Source organism: Palaemon carinicauda, chromosome 27, assembly GCF_036898095.1.
Source record: "Palaemon carinicauda isolate YSFRI2023 chromosome 27, ASM3689809v2, whole genome shotgun sequence".
Classification (NCBI taxonomy): domain Eukaryota; kingdom Metazoa; phylum Arthropoda; class Malacostraca; order Decapoda; family Palaemonidae; genus Palaemon; species Palaemon carinicauda.
In genome coordinates, this window is record NC_090751.1 from 75,443,325 (window position 1) to 75,468,677 (window position 25,353).

General features: G+C 45.9%; 1 protein-coding gene across 1 annotated transcript in view; it reads right to left on the bottom strand.

The window, feature by feature from the left end:
• Positions 1-15,798, bottom strand: part of Sap-r (Saposin-related) — a 1,093,325-nt gene extending 1,077,527 nt beyond the window's left edge. The window contains exon 1 of the mRNA XM_068351162.1: positions 15,591-15,798. Coding sequence (XP_068207263.1) covers positions 15,591-15,627 — 37 coding nt within the window. The 5' untranslated portion in view covers positions 15,628-15,798. The remainder of the gene's footprint in view (positions 1-15,590) is intronic.
• Positions 15,799-25,353: the final 9,555 nt, after the last annotated feature.

Sequence of the window (25,353 nt, forward strand, 5' to 3'; positions counted from 1 at the left end):
GACCGAAGGGCCGGGACACTTAGATTCTGAGTCTAGCCAACAACTCAGGAGCGAGTCTGAATGTTGCCTTCCCCTCTTCCTTAGAAAGGGGGGAGTAGTAAGAGACCAAGAAGATTGCTTACACACTGGCCGTGGCCAGAGTGAGCAGAAGACCCAAGGCGGAATACAATCCGAGGCCTGTCGTAAAGGGTCTTGAGAAGATCTCTTAAAGGACTAAAAGTCCGAGCCATGCTCCAAGTTGGAGGTCTTCCTCCGACTAGGGCAGGGATGATCGTAGCTTCGCATGAGCGAGGATAGATCCAGCGGGCAGGAAAAAGTTATTCCTTTAAGCCCGAAGGTCAGGGAAAGGCTGAGCGACAGGCTTCATTGCAGAGAGCGGAAAGGAGTTTCCTCCCGCCGAAAGGCAATAAGACCATTATTGCTGGTGAAGAGGCCTCAAGGGAAGAGGTATATCTCCCACGGCACCAACCACCTTAGACTCTTCACTTTGCCTGGGAGACCCCTGTGGATGACTATCGCAGATGACGCGACCTCCGTACCGCGACTGTAGCGGGTTGTCTCTTCTTGAGGGGGAAGCGTAGTGTCTCCAGGCATGAAGCCGAAGCGACGCCCCGGTTCGGGAGAGATGTCGCCGTGTGGTTGCTTGAGTAGTCTGCGCCGTGGGAGAAGCTCTCCCGGGAGTTCCGTCAGGGGAAGCAGAGGATCCAGAAACCGTTCTGCGCATAGTCCCAGTGGAGCTCTCCTATTGAAAGGTTGACAGACAACCTGGTCTTGTTGAGACCCATTGTCCACAGACAAAAAGGAGGGAAGACGCAGGCGTCGAAGTCGTCCCACCATCACCGGAATGCATCTTGCCAGAGCCTCGGGGTCTGAGACTGGGGGGAAGAATAGCGGAAGCTTGAGGTTCCAAGCTGTCGCGATCAGGTCCCCCCGACCAGCACTTGCTGGTTACCCAAGGTCAAAGACCCCCAGGTACACTCTCTCTACGAGGCTCTGGTCGGATAGTCTGAGAGAAACATTCCCCTGCCTGGAATGAGAGAGCCGATGGTGGTATTGAGAGAATCTCAATCATCCCGGTATCTCTACTGTAAGATGTGAAGGTGTGAAAATGCGTCCCCTGATGGTTAGAATGAAGTCGACGCGCAACGGGGCGACTCGGCAGGAGCTGTAGGATCTGAAGAGGGGCTAAACTAAGGCCCCTAAGACTGCCTGAATGATGGAGAGGTATCCTTCAGGTCTTGACCATAGGCCTGGACCGGAACATGCCCCCCCCCCCCCCCCTTTCCTTTGACGAGTTCGAGAACCGCATCAAGAACGTGGGGAAAGGACGAGAATATCCACTACCATCAAGAGGCTCCATAGGTCAACACCCATTGCAGGTCTAATAGTTCCGCTGGTCCCCTAGGGCCAGGGAGTCCGGTTAAACATTCCCTGAAGCCACCGGAACTTATCCTGAGGCGACCGTTCGGACTATAGACGGGTCAATGAGGAATGAAGAACTAGGAAACGTTCCAAGGTAGGGCTGAAAGCTCTGCTTGACTGAGAACAGGTACTGCGACTCTCCTCAGTCTTGCCACAGTCAACCGAGAGGAAGGCTCGGAGGATGTGGTAACAGAAACTGGCGTCCCCAGGTGGTCATCCATCCAAGCACCGACGTTGCTTAACCTCGCTGGACGGACGAGAAGCGGGGTTTCCAACGTGGTAAGGCCGTTGACTCAATATCATGGCCAGATACTCCAGATGTTGAGGCAGAGGAAGAGAAGGCTCCAAGCAAAATACCATGAGCCCACACTCATGGTAAGCATCCGGAAGCTTGTCCCGGCGCTGAAGAAGGTCGAACCCGAGCCTACCGGAGTTGACCAGCCCTCCAAACACCAGAGGAGGCGGAAGCCGGCAGCTGAGCGGCCAAGAGGAAGGAAGGGAGAGTTCTCTGGGGAAACAAACCTGCTATGCCACGGCGGGATAGCCACACTGCATCATAAGCAGGAATACTTGCAGTCTAGGCTGAATTCGACGAGCACCCTGGAAGATGGATGGAATGGAAACAAAGTACCCGTCCTTCCGATCCAGGGTTTAAGGAGTCCTGTCGCCTCGTTACCAGTCTGATCGATTCTGCTGGTCTACGCTGGCCGAAGTTTGTTCAACAAACTTGATCAGGGCTGAGAGGTCGACTACGGACATCCCCTCTCAGATCCTTCCTTACAAGAAAGGATCGACTGAGGGGGCCGGGGGTGAAGCCGTCGATGATCCTAAGGAAGACCTTCGCCTAAGGTATGGATCATTCTGCCCAACCGGGCAACTCTGCTGACGCTATGGCAAGAGGTTCAGAGACACTGAATTCGCTGACAGAGACGGCAGGCGCGATATCCTTGGCTAATCACAGAGATTGTGCGGGAATGGGCATCGGGAAGCTGCCATTCGGATGAGTAAACTTAAGCATCCTCCCAGCGAAAAACCTGCAATCCTAGAGTTCGTGAACTCCTTTAGGACTATGCCCCCCCCGGGGGAGTCTCCCGTGCCATCTGTTCCTGACAGGAGGAAACTGCAATTGGACACCTTGTCCCAGTTGTCGTACCCGATAACTTAGGCCGACGTGGTTGAAAGAAAAGGGCACTGGAGCCCTGCAGAGTCTGGAAGAAAGCGCCTTGGAGGAGTGAAACCGGAAGTCGATTTCCTCCGCACAGCAGCTGTCTAAGTCTCTGTCCTTGGGCACAAACAAACTCTTCTCAAGGATGGAAGGGTGTCTGAGGTCGTCGACCTCCACAGATGAGACACCCGAAGGAAGCCCTCAGTCAGCGCGTCCAGATGGTACAACATCGAGCTTGTCCGCAAGTTAGATACTTAACGACGAAAGGCCAAGGTGCCTGAGCTCGAGAGGAGGAAAGTACCCTTGATCTTCCTGTAGCTTCCTTGAACCAAACCTCGGGCCGTAACCGAGGAGGGAAAGAACCTGGTAGGCTCCCAGAGGAAGAGGTAAGCAGTCACCCCTCGTCCGATGGAGAAATCTCGAAAGGAAAGCCCCGCCGCCAAAAATCCTTCCAGGTAATGACGGGGAAGGGCTAACCCAGGTTCAGGAAAGAGGAGTGTTGCTCAGATCTCCCTTAAGTTTCTCCTATTCTTGCAAGTGCCATGCTCTGCGTTTACGGGGTGAGGCCGTGTTCTGGAAATACGCTCCAGAAGAACTCGCCAGGCTGGTCATGCTGCAAAAACCCCATTGGGAATCGTGGTCGCAATCGCCCTGGAGCCCTTGCGACGGAAATTCAAAGATTTTCGCGTGGGCGAACGTGGAAGCGCTCATGCGCGGTAACGCAAACGAAGGTGAGCGAAGGAGCGCAGCAGGAGGGCGAGCGTGGTAGGAAGGGCGAGAGCTGGTGGTCGGCGAGCGATAACCCATAGACGAGCAATGGATACTGCAAGAAATAAGCCGACATTTGTGCGAAGAAACACTGTTGGTTCGCGCGACGGAACACCATCCGTCCGCGCGATGGAAAAACCGTTGGTTCGCGCGTGGGCGAACATTGGAGAGCATAAGCGTAGACGTGTAGGCACGTGGGAGCGCGGGCGCACGGGCGAGCGGTCGCGTGGGCGTTAGCGCGATGGCGAGGAAACGCGCTGCCGCGTGGGCGAGGAAGACCGCTGGCGATATGGATCAACAAGCGATCGTTGGTGAGCTGGTGAGCGCAAATGCGCAGGTTGGCGATGGCGCGTTGTGTTATGCCGACGCGATGGTCGAGCAGTTTGCGAAGGTGAGCGATCGCGAGCTGCCTGTGCAGGGGGGCGATCGCGAGATGGTGATCAGCATGCGCCGAGTCGTGTGATGGTGATCAGCATGCGCCGGGTCGCGCGATGGTGATCAGCATGCGCAGGGTCGCGCAATGGTGACCAGCATGCCAGGGTCGCGCGATGGCGATCAGCATGCGCAGGTCGGCGGTCGCGCGATGGTGAGCAGCCTCTGCATGTGGGCGATCGCGCGATGGCGAACAGCATACGCAGTTGAGGGTCGCGCGATGGCGATCAGCATCCGCAGGTGTGCGGTCGCGCGATGGCGATCAGCATCCGCAGTTTGAGGGTCGCGCGATGGCGATCAGCATCCGCAGTTTGAGGGTCGCGCGATGGCGATCAGCATCCGCAGTTTGAGGGTCGCGCGATGGCGATCAGCATCCGCAGTTTGAGGGTCGCGCGATGGCGATCAGCATCCGCAGTTTGAGGGTCGCGCGATGGCGATCAGCATCCGCAGTTTGAGGGTCGCGCGATGGCGATCAGCATCCGCAGTTTGAGGGTCGCGCGATGGCGATCAGCATCCGCAGTTGAGGGTCGCGCGATGGCGATCAGCATCCGCAGTTTGAGGGTCGCGCGATGGCGATCAGCATCCGCAGTTTGAGGGTCGCGCGATGGCGATCAGCATCCGCAGTTTGAGGGTCGCGCGATGGCGATCAGCATCCGCAGTTTGAGGGTCGCGCGATGGCGATCAGCATCCGCAGTTTGAGGGTCGCGCGATGGCGATCAGCATCCGCAGTTTGAGGGTCGCGCGATGGCGATCAGCATCCGCAGTTTGAGGGTCGCGCGATGGCGATCAGCATCCGCAGTTGAGGGTCGCGCGATGGCGATCAGCATCCGCAGTTTGAGGGTCGCGCGATGGCGATCAGCATCCGCAGTTTGAGTCGCGCGATGGCGATCAGCATCCATAGTTGAGGGTCGCGCAATGGCGATCAGCATCCGCAGGTGAGCTAGTAGCTGGTGAACCATGTTCCTTCAGAAGTGTTGGAGAACATTGGCGTGCCGGCTGTAACACACATGGGCGATCCGGAGATCGCCGAGAGACAGGTGATCGCTGGCGAGCTGATGATCGCTGGCGAGCTGATGATCGCTGACGAGCTGATGATCGCTGACGAGCTGATGATCGCTGACGAGCAGAAGGCTACGCGTGGAAGCCTGCGCAAAGAAGAAGAATCCTTGACCCCGACCTGAACCGAAGTTCTAGATCGCGAGGGCGAACGTGGGCGCACAGGGCGCGTAACAGGAACCAACAGAAACCGCAGGGATGATCATCTTGAAAGCGCTGACGAACAGGAGAGCGCTGATGAGCAGAACAGTGCCTGTGTGCTAACACTGAGCAGGAGCAGGTGAGAAAACACAGCAGAAGGGCGCTCAGGGAAACCCTGACACGCAAGGGAAGAACCCCCGTGGGAGCAACCCTTTGCCCCGAAGGGATCGTTGTCCGCCGGAAGACTGATGTCCGTCGGAAGACCGCTGTCCGTCGGGAAGACCGCTGTCCGTCGGGAAGACCGTTGTCCGTCGGGAAGACCGTTGCCCGTCGGAAGACGAGATCAGACTGCTGTCCATTTGCACCAAGGCAGAAGATCGAGAAAAAGGAGTTGTAGGCTGCAAACGGAGATCCAAAAGGGCGCCTCAAGCACCCTTATAGGGAGATGAGAGGCCCTTACGACGAGGCGGACGGTGGGCCTAGCGGCGAGGGAGGCCAACAGCAACAGAAGAAACCTCCGAAGAGGAGTCTCTATGAGTGTACTCTCTCGCGAACGAAAGAGAAACACTTCGTGGAAGAGACTGGTCAGCCAGTGACCTAAAAGGAGCAATCCTCCGAAGAGGAGCTCCTGCAGTTGCCCAGCCCCTTGAGCGAAACTGCAGGTGCGACCGCTCAGCACCAAGAGCATAGTCGCACGAAAAAAAGGCAAGAGAAGAACCCCCAAAAGGGGAAAAACTCAAGCCTGGACAGGAAAAACTTCCCTTGGAAGGAAAGTTACCCGCCCAAGGAGGCAAGCCTCCTGAGAGTTCTAAAATAAACTGGAGAGCTGTCCGTCGTCACGGGAGTACTTCCAGTAGAAGGAGAAACGCCCCTGACGAAAATACAAGGGGGGGAGGCAGCAACAGCCGAATCCCCAGGACTCAACCAGACAGCTCACACCGTTGCCATATTACAGAAACGAACTAGATTAGTAACTGTAAAAAAAAAAAAAAAATATTAGTACACATTCATTCCCCCGGGAAGGCTCCGAAGAGGAATCCTGGGGGAAAGGAACAAGAATTACACAACAGGCACGTGCCCTCACAACCACTTACACTCGCGGAAGGAGAGCTGAAACCAAAACAGAATTATAACAATTATAATTATGTAACTATGTAATTATGTAATTTAAAAATGAATGAATACTAAAGAAAGAACGAAAACCACGAAAGGAAACGTTCTACAAGCTGAAAAACAAAAAACAACTACAATTAGATTCATAACTAATTGAGACAAACGTACGGCTTGCAACCCCCTCACACGGAAAGGAAGCTACAAGGCCGTAGTAACACGTAGTAAAAAGGGTGAACGACCTCAAGAGAGAGAGAGAGAGAAAGACATAAGTCAAACTCGATCGCCACCCATAAAATTACGCCGTGGTGGCCTAACTGCCGAGGCCTCCACGTAGATATCGTACACTACACACACAAAGCTGAAAAGGAAACTTACTTATTTCTATACTCAAATATATATACAAACATGAAAACATGTTTACATATATATAGAGTAAAAGAAAAGTAAGCGATTAAGTAAAGACAAAACAAAACAATGGCTGCCAAGCGAGGACCAAGACAGAGACGTCTGTCACAGTCCGAGCCAAAAGTGAAAGTGAGTATTCACCTGTGTGTGAGGGGGAGGAGGGGTAGCTAGCTATCACTCCCCTACCCCCCGCTAACTAGCGCGGGGGTAATACACACTCGTTAAATTCTAATGGCTTGCCTTTTCAGCTACGCTAAAAGTAATACCCTTTGTAAATAGCGTGGTTTGTATTTCGGTTACGGAACAAAGCCTGGTTTGTATTTCGGTTACGGAACAAAGCGTGGTTTGTATTTCGGTTACGGAACAAAAATCTTTTAATATACTTACCCGCTGGTTATAAAAGAATGGCTAAAATCTCCTGACGCCCTAGCAGAAATTTCATAATCTCGCGCAGCTTATCGCAGATATGCCAGATGTACACTAGCGCCCTCGCGGTACAACAGGTAGAACTATACTCACAAGCTTCAGATCTTCCAAGCCCCATGGTCTCTAGAGGGGAGGAGGGTGGGTTTTTAACTTATATAACCAGCGGGTAAGTATATTCAAAAATTTATTTTTTTATGAAAATATCATTTTTAAATATAAAACTTATCCGCTGGTTATATAAGAATGGCTGATTGACACCCCTTGGTGGCGGGTCAGAGACAGCTACATATTTGGAAATTCACTTAAGCATTACACAAATAACTTAAGAAGTTCTCACCTGATAAGGAAGCTGACAGCAATGATACTCTGCCTCATTTCGTCCGCTATCCTTAGGAGATCCAGCGATCCCCTCAGGGGGCTGATGATCCCTAGGAGCTGTCAAACGGTACAACCACCTATAACATGGCAGGACCTTAACTAATACCCTTGTTCCGGGCATACTCTAGGAACAAATGGACAACCTGACCAAAACAAAAGATTGCAGAAGACTGACGACCAATCTCCACATACAACCATAACTTTACGAGTTCCAAGAGATAGAAAAGGGGTATTAGGAAAATGGGAACGTAGTGGTAGATCACTCACCTACTATCGAATTCGCTGCCACGAATAGACCCAGCGTATAACAGTCCTCATAGAGAGTCTGAACATGTTTCAAATAATGAGATGCGAATACGGACTTACTCCTCCAAAAGGTTGTATCCATCAAACTTTGCAGAGAACGATTCTGTTTAAAAGCCACTGAAGTCGCTACCGCTCTGACTTCATGTGTCTTCACTTTGAGAAGCCTCTGATCCGCCTCATCACACTGGGCGTGAGCTTCTCGAATTAATAGCCGAATGAAAAAGGATAAGGCATTCTTTGACATGGGCAGTGAGGGTTTTCGAACTGCACACCACAGAGCGTCTGAGTCGCCTCTCAGACTCTTAGTTCTGTCCACATATAGCCGTAATGCTCTTGCCGGACAGAGCACCTTCTCCAACTCTTCTCCCACCATATCATAAAGATTAGGGATCTCGAAGGATTTGGGCCATGGGCGGGTAGGATTCTCATTCTTGGCTAAAAACCCTAATTGTAAGGAACAAATGGCTTTTCCATCCCGAAAACCAATGTTCCTGCTTAAAGTGTGAACTTCACTTACTCTTTAAGCAGTGGCTAGACTAACCAGAAACAAAGTTTTCAAGGTTAGATCCTTAAAAGAAGCGGAGTGTAAAGGCTCAAATCTGTCACTCAAGAGGAATTTAAGCACCACAACCAAATTCCACGCAAGAGACGCTGATTGTCTTTTCTTGGTGGCATCAAAAGACTTAAGCAGGTCTTGCAGATCCTTATTATTGGAGAGGTCTAGTTCCTGTGCCTAAAAACCGTAGCCAACATATTTCTGTAACCTTTGATTGTAGAGGACGAGAAGTTATGTTTATTTCTAAGGTCTAGGAAGAAATCTGCTATCTGAGTTAAAGAGGTACTGGATGACGAAATCGCGTTAGCCCTACACCACTCTCTGAACAACTCCCACTTGGACTGATACACCTTGATGGTGGAAGACCACCTTGCTCTCGCAATAGCCTTGGCTGCCTTCTTCGAAAAACCTTTAGCTCCAACGAGTTTTTCGATAGTCTGAAGGCAGTCAGACGTAGAGCTCGGAGGTTTAGATGGTTTCGAGCCAAGTGAGGTTGTCTGAAAAGATCTGGTCTTAAGGGAAGGCTTCTCGGGAAATCTACCATCCATTCCAGTACCTCTGGAAACCAGTTCCTTGACGGCCAGAACGGAGCTATCAGTGTCATCCTGGTTTCTTCGTGGGATACGAACTTCTGTATCACCTTGTAAAGAATCTTGAACGGGGAATGCATAAACCTCCATGTGCGACCAATTCATTAGGAAAGCGTCTATGTGCATGGCTTCGGGATCCGGTAACGGTGAGCAGTAACACTCCAGTCTCTTGTCTTTGCAGTTGCAAAGAAATCTACGAGAGGATGACCCCATAACTGCCACAGACTTTTGCAGACGTCTTGGTGTAATATCCATTCTGTGGGGAGAATCTGACCCCTCCTGCTGAGTCTGTCTGCACTAACAGTGTTGACCCCTTGAATAAACCGAGTCAAAAGTGTCACTTTCCTTTCCTCTGCCCTTATGAGAAGAGGTCTTGCTATATCGTACAGAGTCCATGAGTGGGTCCCGCCTTGTTTCGTTATATAGGCCAGAGCTGTAGTGCTGTCCACATTGATTTGGACTACTTTGCCCCGGATATGGTTTTCGAAGCCTTTGAGGGCCAGATGTATTGCCAAAAGCTCCTTTTGGTTTATGTGGAGATCTGTTTGCTCCACTGTCCCCGTTCCTGAGAGCTCCTTCTTCCCCAGTGTTGCCCCCCACCCCGAGTTTGAGGCGTCGGAACACAACACGAGGTTTGGGCTCTTCTGATATAAAGGCAAGCCTTTCTTCAGTCTGTGCTCGCTGTTCCACCTCTGAAGATGTGACTTTATGGAGTCCGTGATGGGAACGCTCTTCCTGTCGAGTCTGTCCCCTTTTTTCCAATGCCGATTGCGATGTAACCTCCTCAGAGTCACGAACTTCTCTAATGATGAGTCTCCCCAGAAGGCTCATCCATTCCCTTACGGAACTGAGGTCCTTCTTCATAAAAGCTTGGATTTTTTGGAGCTGACTGTATCCTCACAGACGACGAAAAAGCCCGAAAACTCCGACTGTGAATCTCCATCCCCAAATAAAGAATCTCCTGGGATGGAGTCAGTTGCAATTTTTTCAAACTCACCAGAAGGCCCAGTTCCTTGATTAATTCCAGTGCAATTCTCAGGTCCTTCAAACAGCAATCGGCTGAGGAGGCTCTTATCAGCCAATCGTCCAGGTACAGGGAGGCCCTGATTCTCCTCGAATGCAACATGCTTGCTACATTCAGCACGATCTTGGTGAATAATAGAGGAGCCGTGCTGAGACCGAAACATAGGGCTCTGAATTGGAAGACCTTGTTTCCGTCCATGAATCTCAGATAACGTCTGCAGCTGGGATGTATTGGAATATGGAAATAGGCGTCTTGGAGGTCTAATGAGACAATCCAATCGCCCTGCCTTACCACCGCCAGAATCGTCTCCTGAGTCTCCATCGTAAACGTCGTGTTCTGGACGTAACCATTTAGAACACTTACGTCCAGAACCGGTCTCCACTCCCTCGAACTCTTGGGAACTAAGAAAAGTTGGTTGTAAAACCCCGGAGATGTTAAATCTTGCATTTCCTCTATTGCTTGTTTCTCTAGTAATAGAGACATCTGAAGCCGCATGGCTTGCTTCTTCGGTCCCTCCCTGTATTTGGGCGAAAGATCCACCAGATCTGTGACTAGTGGAGGAATTGATAGGAATGGGATCTTGTAACCCTCCTTTAACACTTGGACGGACCAGGGGTCCACTCCATTCCTCTCCCAGGCCTTCCAGAAGTAATTCAGCCTAGCACCTACTGCTGTCTGAAGGATAGGGCAGTCAGACTCTACCTCGGCCGGTCTTGGTTCCTCTCCTTCTCGGTTTGAAAGAACACCTTCCGGTAGGTTTACCACGAAAGGACTGAGAATGTCGTACCCCAGAAGAACTTTCCTTAGGTTTACGAAATGAAAAAGCAGAAGGTAGAACTTTCCTGGCCATATTGGCCACCAAGTTATGAGTGGCCTTCTGGGTGAGAGCAGTGGCAACTTCCCCCAATAACTCTTGTGGAAATAGAGTATTTGACAAGGGAGCGAATAGTAGCTCCAATTTCTGGTAAGGAGAAACTCCCGCCGAGAGAAAGGAACACATAGTAGCCCTCTTCTTAATTACTCCAGCTGTGAATAGAGCAGCTACCTCGTTAGAGCCATCCCTCACACCTTTGTCCATGCAGGACATCAAATGAATAAGGCCACTAGTATCCGTGCCTTTCATTTCGGAGACCCTCTTGCTTAAGGCTCCCAAACACCAGTCTAGATAATTTAGAACTTCAAAGGGCCTGAACAAACCCTTAAGCAAATGGTCAAACTCTGTCATTGACAACCATACCTTTGTTTTTCTTAAGGCCAGACGACGAGAAGAATCCACCAAACTCGAGAAATCTCCCTGGGCAGAAGTAGGAAATCTCAAGCCCAGCACTTCACCAGTCTCGTACCAAACACTGGATTTAAAGGCCAATCTTGCGGGCGGAAAAGCAAAGGCAGTTTTGCCAATAGTTCTCTTTGAATCCATAACTTCAAGGCTCATTTAGAAGAGCGTGAGAGTACCATCTTAGTATAAATAAGCACTTTAGTTGCCTTGCCTAAGATAAATTCCGATGGAGGAAAACGAGGAGCCACAGGGGTAAAATGTTCAGGAAAAAGGTCTGTGAAAATGAACATCAATTTCCAATTATCAACAGAATGTTGATAATGTTTGTCTTCTTCCTCCTCAGAAACGGCTTCTAATGGTTCGTCCATGTCAGAATCCTCTTCAAGTTCATCTTCTGGCAGTGCAGCAGCTGCTGCAGCCCGAACCAAAGGATCAACATCTAAATGAGACCGCTTGCCATGATCAATAATTGTTTCTATTTGACGTCCACTAGATTTACAAATAAACTCGCCTTTAGTTTGGGGAACAGTCTCCAACTGGAGCGGAGAGGTCGAGGTTGACTGGTCTGTGACGCCATGGATGGGTTGAAGCTCGACGTCAATGGTCAACTGCCGTGTGTCGTCACGTGGACTCCTAGCGTCCGCTTGCTGTTGAAAGGACTGACGCTCGGTGTCAGGATTCCACTGCCGAGTGTCACCGCGTAAACGCCTAGCGTCCGCTTGCTGTTGACGCCGACACTCTATGCCGTCAAGAGTAGACTGGTGGTCGTCCCGTGGACGCCTAGTGTCTACTTGCTGTTGACGCTGATGCTTCATCGCGTCATGAGTCGACTGCTGAGAGCCGTCACGGTAACGCCTTGCGTCCACTTGCCGACGCTCCTCGTCGCGTTCATAAGTCGATTGTTGTTTGGCAACAACTCTCTGACGTGACTCATCTAAATCAACCTGCTGTTAAACACTGCGAATGGGAGACTGCCTGGGCGATAACACTTCAGCACTGGAGACAAAAGGCCGCCTGTGCGACAACTAGTCTGACGTCTGACGCCCAACCGCAGGTTGATAAGACTGCATGAACGACGAGAGCTGTTGTTTAATGCCCAAAAGCATAGACCACTTAGGATCGTTAGTCTGTAATACATTCGACTCCTTTTCTAAAGGGATATCAATATCACTATCACCACGCTTTTCGGGTGACGGAAACCAGTCTGAAGGAAGCGGCAGAGCATGAATAGTAACATCAGCAACAGGCAAAAACTCTGAATCAGACTGTAACACATCGACACGTACACCGTGGTCTGAGCTTTTCACAGGCATGCAAGCGTCAGGAGAATGGAAACGCTCAGGCGTATCACAAGTACTACAGCCTGGTCGTGCAGGTGATTCGTGACGCTGAATAACCGCGAGCAATCTTTTGAGCGGTCTGGACGCGTGACGCCAGGTTTCACTACCCGAACCTTCATCGGAGGACGGTGATAACATACCAACCACATCTTTCCTACGATGAGGGTGAACATGGTTTTCCCCAACATTTAATGCAAATATTGTGTGGGTCTATAGAACCTTTAGGGAGTCGAGTACAACACCCTTCACTAACACACTTACGAATTATGGGGGAGGGGTCAGCCATATTGAAAAGTTAAGAGAAAGACCGACAACATAAAACAAAGGTTAAATTAATAAATATAACCCCAAACAAAAAGATTTGAAGAATAAATTAAACAGAAAACAATTAAGCGATAGCCCAACCTCAAAAAACCTTGTACATCACAAAAAACCTCCAAACAGAGTACAGTAATAAAGCGAGAGAGAATTTCCAATATGACAGGCAGCAATGGTGGCAGAAAAAGATCTGAAGCTTGTGGGTATAGTTCTACCTGTTGTACCACGAGGGGGCTAGTGTACACCTGGCATATCTGCGATAAGCTGCGCAAGATTTTGAAATTTCTGCCGGGGCGTCAGGAGACTTTAGCCATTCTTATATAACCAGAGGGTAAGTTTTACATTTAAAATTGCATATTTTATGAACACTTTTGAGTAAATTAATCCACTTTTAAGTATATTTACAATATACAGTATATCAAATGTACGCTGGCATCACAAATTCTGTTTGGTTGACTATGTTGATATGTCAGTTCCAAGTCGTTTAGTGAGGAAACCGAGCTATTTTCTTTTTATAACCCCTTCCCCCTTCCTCAACATATCTTGCTAATTATTGCTTTCCCAGAATTTAAATAACTACCTAATTACTGTGCAAGAAGAGAACTGCAGGATTGCATTATTTTGGAGTAAATGGGGAGCGTGGTGTTGTAAACAATTACCGTTTGCAGTTGAAATGGAGGTCAAATTACGTCATTCACTACAAGAAAACATATATCTTCTGTTCGGAATGAGAATCTGCAATACAGTAAAACTTTACCTCCCGCTGTATGGGACTGGAAAAGCAGCCGTCAAAGTAAAGTAAGACTGATAGCCAGCTTAGCCTACCACCGTTGGGGTAATGGGTACATGTAGCTGTCGGCTAAAGGACAGTTTTCCAAGGCTTGGTTATATAGATGATTAGAAATAGTCTATGTATATCGGGTTAATGTCTAGGAGGGCCGCATGAAGATATCACTGATATTCAAATTATTTTTACTAGAATGTGTAGGAATGTATGTAAATAGTGGTATACGAGTGAGATAATTTAGTGAAATTCACTAATAGTCGAAATATCGACAATCAAACTCACGCTACTCTTGTCTTCCTCCCAGATTTTTTCTAAGTCTGTTGTTATTGTTGACTGTGTCTTGTTTTTAGCTCAAATGAGCCCTGTAACTACTGTAACCCGCAGAAAAACTAGTTCACTAAGACGTCTTCACGTTTGGCCAATCACAGTGCGACAATACATTTTCTTACGCATCACAATGCGACAATACATTTTCTTACCCAGCCATTTTATTTCGTTCTTAGACATGGAGGCCGTAGCAAGCACGTCATCTGATATTGCACAAGAAATTGAAATTCCAGTTTCTTAAGTTACGGTGAATTTGTTTTAGCCTATTCGGGGAATATCGAAAAACTTGTGGATTTGTGCCAGAGACACAATTTAATTTTACAAAATAAAAATTGTCCACATTGTCACGAAGTGTGTAGGGTTTAATACAAGAAACATAGTTTTAGGTGTGATAAATCTTACATTACGAAAGGACGTAGATGTAAGCGTTGTTCATATAAAGTGTCCTTGTTTGTGGGTACCTGGTTTTCAAAAGGAACACTGGACATTGAAACTAATTTAAAATTTATAGTTTTGTGGGTTCAAAACTGGTTTTGCTACGAAGTGGCCATTTCTGAATTAAAATTAAATAAAGGTACTGTATGTAATTGGTCTTCATTTTGCAGGGAAGTTGTAATCAATTGGGTATTTCGGCGCAGCAAGAAAATTGGCGGCAACAATTGTACAGTGGAAATTGAAGAGTCAAAATTCGGCAAACGGAAATATAACGTTGGCTGAGTAATAGACGGCCAGTGGGAATTTGGTGGTATTTGCCGCGAATCACGAGTTTTTTCTGGTCCCCGTGGAAACCTGGGATCGTGACACCCTGCTCTCACTGATTAAGGAGAGGATCGAGCCAGGCACAACCATAATTTCTGACTGTTAACCACAGCCTTCACTTTGTTGATCCCCAGACACAGGCCCATACCAATACCGTGGAGAGGAAGTGGCGGGACGTGAAGAATTTAGTGCCGAAATTTGGTAGGAGGAAAAAACACTTCGTCGGGTACCTGGCCACTTCCTACTTCAAGTTGCATGTCAGGGAACCATCACAACGGCTTCACGTTTTCCTCAAAGCAGCAGCACATCTTTACCAACCAACAGTTTAGGGTAAGCTTAATTAATTTATGGAGTATATTATAATGGTGATAGTATAACGATGTATACAGCAGTACCATCACTTTGGAATTGGTTTGATGGATGTGTTAGGTAGTGGCCGTAAGGGGGGCCGGAGCCCCCCCAGTAGGCCTAGGTAGGGGTACAGGGCCCCTAGGCTAGGTTAGGTGGGTGTCTTAGGTTCGGTGGTGCCCTGAAAATCACTGTGGCTTTAAGAGGGTCGCAGCCCACCCCACCCCCGGTAGGTCTAGATAAGGGCACAGGGGCCCCAGGGTAGGTTAGGTGGTTGTATTAGGTTCGGTAGTGCCCCGAAAAATCAATTTTCTCCTCCTCCCACCCAAAAACCCCGCTTCCCACTGGGGTCCCCCATAATTGTAGTAGTAGGTTCATGCTTACATTTTATGTGTAAGACTTAAGTCTTAGTTTCTTTTTCATTCATTTCCTAATGTTTCTGAGATGTGCAACAATAATCTGGTTGTTTTTTGCAGTTTTTCGTCGTTAATACTTGAAAAACGGGTGCGGCCTTCCCCTGGACATTTAACGTATCGTAGTTTAACATGGTCCCAGCAATGACCCATTGACTTTGATTACAGGTTACGTTAGCTCTGTTAGCCTGACATGGCAGGTGGATTTCAGTAAAAGAAAACAAAAAGGAAACCTACCTGCTACAAGAGCAACAAGTATTGCCCCATTCACCATATTAATTCGTTAACCACACCCTCCTTTCAAAGATAACTTCGTCCTTCTAAGTACAAGGCGCGTCACGGGAACTGTGATCACCAAAGGAAGAAATATACAATCAGGGACGACTTGTTAACAAGATCATGTGATGTGCTTAGACTGAGTCACCATTCACCAACAGCGACTCAGTGTTGCCATCAACAATTTTCAGTTCCCGGTAGCCAGAATCTTTGGCCAGAACCCTAAAAACCGCTAGATTTGGTCTTGGACCCGTTAGATTTACAGGATATTCTACAGAGCTTAAAAAATCAACACTAAGTTGTTTTGTGTGTGTGTGTGTGTGTGTGTGTGTATAAAATTGAATATAGTTCATACATCTGTATCTATATCCATATCTATCTATAAAAGCACACACATATAATACACATGAATATTGCCCTTTAATGTTAAAAAAAGATGAGAATAAATCTTATATGGAACTCGATACCTTACGTACAGACAGATAAATTCAATGTTTACCTTTGTTATTAAATATGGCTCCTCCTACCCACCACCCTCTTCGTGAACTACTACAGCTGCTTGCGATGTTCCCTCACTGGAAGTGATGGGTGCTATTATAGTATGCTATCTACCGCCGATTTTGCTATCTACCACCCCTTTCTGAAATTTTGGAATTGGTTTATTATTTTGTTTATGAGAGCCCAAATTAACACTACTTTACAATTTGCTGGGAAATCACCTAATACTGTCACTGATTGGTTTAATGTGTCTGGAAGTGTGTAATGTGGTGGTTTCAATTGGAAAGTTCTGAGGAAAGGCGACGATGTATTTCCTGCTTTCTTGAATGATGTAAGATATGTTTACAAGCAGTAGTAGAATACATTTTTGATTGAATTGTTTTCATATATTATTTTCTTTCAGTTTTGTAATATTTGATTTTTCATTTGAATAACTTGTAACATAGTTGTATGATGAGCTTTGAATAATTTGTAATAAAAGCTTCCCTACAAACTACTTATAATTATGCACCCATGTTGTCCTGCCAATAAATATTATTAAACTATCATTAAAGTCCACTGAGGATAACATACTGGTAGTAAGTAATCTGTTTGATAATCCTCATTAAAAACAGGAGGATTAACATTGACGGTAGATAACATACTTTGTGGTAGATACCATACTATAGTAGAAATTCGGCGGTAGATAGCATACTATAATAGAAATTCGACGGTAGATAGCATACTATAATAGCACCAAGTGATGTATGTCTGTTTCGTTCCATTCATATTCAAAACATCAGGTGGTACTTCATAATTAAAGCAGGGTTTTGCATGTCTTTTTAGCCCCGAGTGGATTCCAAGAATAGCATTCATCATTTTCGTCTGCATTCTATCTCTTATCTTATTTTTCACAAGATTCATCTAGCTAAAAATTCTTTCAACCTCTGTATTTGAATGAGGATACAAAATATTCTTGAAGATAGTACTACACTTAATCGATGTAATTGATGGCATTTTGCTATCAGTAAGGCATGACTTGCATATATCGTTTAAGTGATCGCAAGTTGACACAGAAGTGTGCTTCTGCTATAAAACAATGCCATATGCCGTTCTGAAATCTGAACTTCACTTGATTTTCTTAAAGGCTGAAATGATATTGTAAACAGTCTTGCAGTGGATGAAGCGGCATTTGACAGTGTTCTTTTTTCCCCTTGAGCTTTCAAGTCACACAAGACACAAAAACGCACTGACAATATTTACAATCAGGCACACTTTCATCACTTCCCTTTTTTTTTATACAATTAACCAATGTTTTAAACCTTCATCTTGAATCCACTCCCTTCGAAATTTTTGTGTATATTGAGTCTCAGGCATTTTGAATTTAGATTCAATATACCTGTAGCCTATAGTAGCCGCGATAGTAAACCTTGACCTACATTGACTGGTTTGCGTGGGTCCGATTACGATTAGTCCTTTAAAAAACGGTCAGCGCTGGTTGGCAGGCATAAAACAAACTTCAGTAGGAATTAGGAATCATGAGTGATACCTGTATGGTATGTTAGTGTGTAACTTTGTAGCAACTGGTACTTGGAAATACAAGAATCAAGATTCAAAAATTCTGCTGCAATTTGATTTTTGTGAATTGGATTGGAATAACAATTAATGAGAACATGTTTTAGGGAAAAAATCCAGAAAACCGCTAAAACTTTTCATACAAAGCTAAAATTTCCCGCTAGCTAGCTCATTTTCTTCCCGCCAGATTGAAGCAAAAAGATCCAGATCTAGCGGGAAAACTGCTAAAATGGCAACACTAATTTTGTCGCGTTGCAAACTAGCAGTGGTCCCCTGTTCAGTATTAAGCGTTCACAATAGTTCTTGTTGTTGGGCGGAGGGATTCGCCTTTCTATCGGCACCTCCTTGGTTTTCTTCTTTATTCTAATTCTTTAATTTTCTTCTCTCTTTTTTTCCACATTTGATAGATATATTCTTTTCTTCTCTCTATCCCTTCTTTCTTGAACAGCACGTTTCCTATTATCTTCCTCTTTTCTTCTTCATACGGCTGTTGCAATTCCACTATTTTTCTTCTTTCGTCGCTGAGGTCTGACACTCAAGAATAAAGTGGGCGAGGTCTTCATTAACTGCCCCACATAGTTTGCATTCTACCCTACCTCCTGCTTCATGTCTTTTCTTATCGTTTAATTTCAAACAGTTGGCCCTAGCTCTATACATAATAACAGAATTAGGTTTGTTATCATAAAACATTTCTTCTCCTAGTTGCCCTTTTTCTCGTTCGTATATTTCTAAACTATTTTTCTCTTTTATCTCATCCCTCCACTTTTTGCTACTGCTGCATATGATGGTGCTCCCAAAATTTTTCTTCCTACCCCGTTTTCAATCTGCTGTAATCGTTTCTGTTATGTTCATTACTGCCGTGCCATACAATATCCCGGGTAAGGCTACATTTTTCCAATATGTTTTTCCTATCAGTATTTTGTGGCAGCTTTTCGCAATAATTGAGTAGGTTAGGTTAGCTAGCTTCTCTGCCTTTTCCATCATTTTCTTCTTTTGTTTTTTAAACATATTTCTTTTCCCTTCTATCTCTATTCCTAAGTATTTTATGCTATCTGTTACTTTAATTCCCTCTATTTCTTCAGGTTTTTCTTTCATATTATATATGATTATATGACTCTTATTTTTGTTTATTTCTAGCCCACATTCTCTACATATTTCTACTAGTATTTTTATGTTTGCTTCTGCATCTACTATATTTTTTGCTACAATTAGACCGTCATCTGCAATGAACAATGCCCTTATCTTTATTATTTCGTTTTCAATGCCTTATCCTTTTTTTTTCTAATTCATTTATTATTTTATATGTAATTAGTTTAAATAGGGTAGTTGACCCCGTACATCCCTGTTTTATTCCACTCGTTACTGTGGCTGCGGGGGCATAAAACAATTAGAATAGCGCCAACGTTATCCCTGCGTGTCGTAAGAGGCGACTAAAAGGGACGGGACGAGGGGGCTGGGAACCTTCTCTCCTGAATTGAAATTCCTGTGAGACATCATCAAAGAGATGGAGCTGGGGGGAGAGTGACTGCTTCCCGCACTCTAGTTTCGAGTAGCCCCTTTTTTGTTTTTGTCCCCTTTTTTGTTTTTGTTTTGTTTCTTGTTGATGTCGGCTACCCCCCAAAAATTGGGGGAAGTGCCTTTGGTATATGTATGTATGTATGTATGTTACTTCAAATTCTTTATCTAATTCATATCCTATGTTTATTTTGGTTTTGTCTCCTTCATAGATTTCTTCCAATATATCTATTACATTTGGGTGTATTCTATATTCTTTCATAATTTCTATTATTTTTTCCCTCTTTATTGAGTCATATGCTTTCTTGAAATCTATTGAAATTACTATTAAACTGTCCTTCCTTTTGTAGCTTTCTTCTACACAGTATTGTAAAATAAATATGTTATCTTCTACTCTTCCTCCTTTTGTGAACCCGGCTTGCGTTTCTTTCATCTCCATATTTCTCTCAAGGTGTTCTTCTATTTCATCTTTCATGAGGGCCATAAATATTTTGTATGAGGCATTTGTAAGGGCAATTGGTCTTAGATCTTTTACTGTGGGTTTCTTTACCCTTTTTATCATTTTCGTTTTAGACTTTTTCCACTTTTCGGGTTTGTTCTTCTCCTCCGTTTCATTTTGAAGGCACTTTGTAATAATTTCCAAGCATTTGCTGTCATTAGCTATAGTTTTATATAATTCTGGTTTCAGTTCATCTGGACCTGCTGCCTTTTTATTTTTCATTTTTCTTCAGTTCAGTTCAGTTGTTGGGCGGAGGGATTCGCCTTTCCATTGGCACCTCCTTGGTTTTCTTCTTTATTCTAATTCTTTTATTTTCTTCTCTTTTTTTCCACATTTGATACATATATTCTTTTCTTTTCTCTATTCCTTTTTTCTTACACAGCACGTTTCCTATTATCTTCTTCTTTTCTTCTTCATACGTGTCGGGAATTTCGAACTGATCAATCGAAATTCTCGCCATTTAACTCCACCTACGTTGCGTCAAATTGGAGGAGGGTTGAGAGAACTCGCGGGCGAATGAATGTGGTTCAAGACGAGAATGTTTTAGAACCAAAAGAGCAACCGCCTGGTAGGAGAGGCGCTGAGGCTAAAGATATCGACCATTTATAATTTAGGATTAAGAAATATAATGTCATTTTATTGTAACATGATGAAAAAATCCAATCTAGAAATTTAGGTTCAGGAAAAAATGCGGGAAAAAGGTGACGTCGGGGGGTGCAGAGATCAGTTCTGCCTCTTTGATCCGACGTCCCCAACAACAATCCTTAATTGTTCTCTCTCCCCCCCCCCCTATTGTACTCAGGTCGGTTTCCATGTAGGTTTTGCTAGAGTTGTGCAAAATTTGTATCTATAAATATTTAATTGATCCTTGTGCCAGGGGATCAGTGTTGTCTTGTAAAATACATAAAAAGGTCTCGGTATGGCGTTTATCGAGGTAACTTACTAAAAGTTTAATTAATTTTGCTTAATTTTGAGTCCGGTGCGGACTTAGTTTTTTTCAGTAACGCATGTGGTCATTAAGTCAAGTGTCTCTTTGTATGTCGAGTAAAGGTTTATTTTTTGTATTTCTCTCGTATTAGATGATTATTTTTATAATAAATTTGTTAAAATGTAGCCGTATTCTACTTAATTCCTGAATGGTTTTGAGAGGCTAGCATCTTCAAGGCCTTGTGATCCGCCCAGTACATCGGGCAATTTAGTAAACCGGTGAAATTTCGCCACAATACGGCTGTTGTAATTCCACTATTTTTCTTCTCTCGTTGCTGATGTCAAGAATGAAATAGGCGAGGTCTTCAATAGCTGCCCCACATAGCTTGCATTCTACCCTACCTCCTACTTCATGTCTTCCTATCATTTAATTTCAAACAGTTGGCCCTAGCTCTATACATAATAATAGAATCAGGTTTGTTATCATTAAACATTTCTTCTCCTATTTGACCTCTTTCTTGTTTGTATATTTCTAATCTACTTTTCTCTTTTATCTCATCCCTCCACTTTTTACCAACTACTTCTCTAATATTGGCCTTGAGCTCTTCTCTTCCCATTCTCTTAAAGGTTCTATTGTTCATTTCCATATATTTCATCCATTTCCTAGTCTCTTTCATCCACCTGTTATTTTCATTTTCTTTCATTTCTTCCAGAATTTTCTTCAGCAAATCATTTCTCCTCTCCTCTATCCCTTTCACAAACTTTAACCTTCTTCCTGCTATCCTAGTCTTCATTTCGGACATTCCTACTCCTCCCTGTAGTATTGCTACTGCTGCAAATGGTGGTGCTCCCAAAGTTTTTCTTCCTACTCCGTTTTCAATCAGCTGCCATCTTTTTATTTCACTGTCTGTTTATGTTCATTACTGTCGGGAATTTCGAACTGAACATTCGAAATTCCCGCCATTTAACTCCACAAACGTTACGTTAAATTTGAGGGAAGGCTGGAAGAACTCGCGGGCGTTGAGACGAATGACTATGGTTTAATAGGAGACGGTTTTAGAGCCTAAAGATTAACCATCTGGTAGGGAAGGAGCGGATGTTAAAGAAATTGAGTATTTGTAATTTATGATTCACGAATGTAATGTCATTTTATTGTACCATGATGAAAATATCCTATGTATATGTTTAGAGTCAAGGACTCCCTAAGCTAGTGGATTATGGCAAATTATGGCCTTCAGCCGAATCATTAACCCCCCACTTGTATTTGAAGTAAAACTTTAACCGTTTCTCAGTCTTGTGGCAAAATAAGAAGCTTAAATAACCCCTTATAAATAAATAAGGTATAAATTCCCTCCCCTTTGCCAAGGACCCATTAGGAAGAGCGGGAAATCAAAGTTTTCGTCGGAGCTGGGAGCTCAGATCGGCCTCTTTTGCCTAATCTCCCCAGCTCAAGTAAGTGGTCTCCAATTGTAGTCTCTCTCCCCCTTTTTTAACCAGGTCGGTTTCCCTATAGTTTTTGCAAGGGTTATGTGAGATTTGTATCTATGTATATTTAGAGATGCATTTTCTTTCAGAGGGCATATTCTCCAGGGACCCCACCTGTTGGTGGGTAACTCGTTCTTGGCGAGAAACGTAGGATCCGGAAACAGGTTCAGTTCTCCCCCATCCAAGAACTGAACACGACCCTCATCTCTCGAGAGGGCTACAATTTCACTAACCCTGGCCCCCGACGCAAGTGCAAATAGGAAAATAACTTTTTGGGTCAAATCCTTTAACGCACACTCCTCATTGTTCAACAGTGAAGCGAAATGAAGAACTTTATCTAAAGACCATGAAATGGGCTTTGGAGGTGTTGAAGGTCTGAGCCTGGCACAGGCTTTCGGAATTTTATTAAAAATCTCGTTAGGGAGGTCGACCTGGAAGGCATATAAAATGGGTCTTGTCAAAGCAGATTTACACATTGAAATTGTGTTAGCCGCTAACCCTTGACCATGGAGGTGGATGAAGAAAGATAAGCAGAAGTCCGTCGAGATCTTTTGCGGATTCTTCACCTTGACAAAGGCCACCCATTTCCTCCAAGATGACTCATATTGCCTTCTAGTAGATTTGCACTTATATTCCTCTAGGAAGTCTATACTGTCTTTCGAAATCCCGAAGCATTTTCTCACCGCTAGGGAGAGAAAATCATGAGCTGCAGGGTCCGGGTTTTCTGTGATGAAGCGCAGACAGTCGACTTCTGGAGTCGCTGGGTCAGAACTGGATCTGGTAATGGTAGAAACTTCAGCCGTAGTTCCAATGCCAGAGGGAACCACACGCTGTTCGGCCACTTGTGAGCCACTATTCCTTTGAAAGATCTCAGTTTGTTGAGGACCCTCAACAGAAGGTTGTGAGGAGGGAACAGGTAAATCCTGGACCATCTGTTCCAGTCGAGGGACATCGCGTCCACTGCTTCCGCTAAGGGGTCCTCGTACGGGGACACGTACAGGGGTAACTTCTTGTTGTCTTTCGTCGCAAAGAGGTCTATCTGCAGTTCTGGGACTTGACTCAAGATGAAGGAGAATGATCCTGCGTCTGAGGACCATTCCTACTCTATCGGTGTGAACCTGGATAGAGCGTCCGCTGTCACATTGCGGACTCCTTGAAGGTGAACTACCGACAGGTACCACTTCTTCCTTTCCGCCAGTTGAAAGATGGCCAACATCACCTGGTTGAGAGGTGGTGACCTCGATCCTTGTCGATTCAAGCATCTCACAATCACCTCGCTGTCCAGCACCAACCTTATGTGGATCGAGCGACGCGGGGAGACTTTCTTCAAGGTAAGGAGTACTGCCATAGCTTCCAGAAAGTTTATGTGAAAAGTCTTGAATAGATTGGACCAAGTCCCTTGGGCCTTCTTCCGATGAGAATGACCTCCACACCTCTCCTTCGAGGCGTCTGTGTGAATAGTCAACGAGGGGGGAGGTGGCTGAAGAAGTACCGACTTCTTTAGTTGCCTGACTTGGGACCAAGGCCTGAGAAGTGTACGTAGACGAAGCGGAACTGGTCTTACCAGATCTCTTCGCGCGTTTGATGCATAACTTCTCCAAACTCCGGTTGCATCCTTTAGCTGTGCTCTTAGCACTGGGTCTGTTACCGAAGCAAACTGGAGAGAACCCAGCACTCTCTCCTGTTCGCGTCTTGATATCCTTTCGGAATCCAGAAGTCTCTTGACAGAACCCGCTATCTCCTTCCTCTTCTTCGCCGGGATGGAGAATCGGTGTGCCACTAGGTCCGAGTGGATTCTCAACCACTGGAACTTTTGAGATGGAGAAAGTCGAGACTTTTTTCTGTTGATCTTGAAGCCTAGATACTCTAGGAACTGGATCACCTGCAGGGAAGCTTGCAAACATTCTGTCTTGGATGCTGCCTACACCAGCCAGTCGTCCAGGTAGGCTACCACCTGGATTCCTTTTAGGCGTAATTGTCTGAGAGCTACGCTCGCAAGCTTCGTGAAGATCCTTGGGGCTATGTTTAGGTCGAATGGCATGGCTTTGAAGGCGTAGAGTCTTCGATGTAGCTTGAACCCTAGGTAGGGGGAGAGATGGCGATTGATTGGAACGTGCCAATAGGTGTCTGACAAATCTATGGAGACGGTAAATGCCCTTATGGGCAGTAAGGTCCTTATGTGTTGCAGTGTTAGCATCTTGAACTTGCAGTTCACTATGAACTTGTTGAGTGGCGATAAGTCCAGAATGACTCTGAGTTTTTCCGAGTCCTTCTTGGGAACACAAAACAGCCTCCCTTGGAATTTGATGGACTTTACCCTTCGGATCACTTTTTTCTCCAACAGTTCTTGAATGTACTCCTCCAGAACGGGGATGGAGTGTTGGAAAAATCGAGGGCACGGGGGTGGAGTGTTGGAAAAATCGAGGGCACGGGGGTGGAGTGCTGTACCAGCTCCAACCCAGTCCATTCTTGAATAGGCTGTGGGCCCAGGGATCGAAGGTCCACCGATCCCGAAAATTCTGAAGTCTCCCTCCTACCGGTATCATCTCACTTTGACTGCTGTCCTGAGGCCTTGCCTCCCTAACCGCGACCACCCCTGAATCCCCTCCCCCTTGAGGGGTGTCTAGACGAGCCTCTGGCTGCTCCTCTAGGCTTCGCTCGAAAGGTAGTTGACTGCCCTTCGAACGCTGGGTTAAATGCCGGAGACTGCGTCGACACGGCTTGGGGTACCCACTGGAACGTGGTCGGGGTTTGTGCCACCATCTGGGGCACTGTAGGCATAGGCAATTGCTGTTGCTGCTGCTGTCTGAATGGCTTGGCTGGCCGAGAGGGTAGCCTAGCCTTCTTAGTCTTTCTCTTTGGTTGGGGACCCTCATCCGGGGAAGACTTTCTCTTGAGAGATAGGCCCCTCTTCTGGAGAAGGTTTCTATTCTCCGTGGCAGCCTTATCTACAACCTCCTTGACCGCTTCACTAGGGAAGAGGTCTTTGCCCCAAATGTTGGAGGAGATTAGTTTCCTTGGCTCGTGCCTCACCGCAGCCGAGGCGAACACGAACTCCCTACAAGCCCTCCTCCTCGCTTTGACGAAGCTGTAAAGGTCCTTCGTCACTGTGGCTAGATGTGTTTTAGCCACTACCATGAACATCTCATGAACCTTGGGGTCACTTGCCATTGTCTCAAGAGTGGTTTGAAGAGACATTGAGGCAGCCAGTCTTTCTTTCGTCTCGAGCTCCCTTCGCAAAAGAAA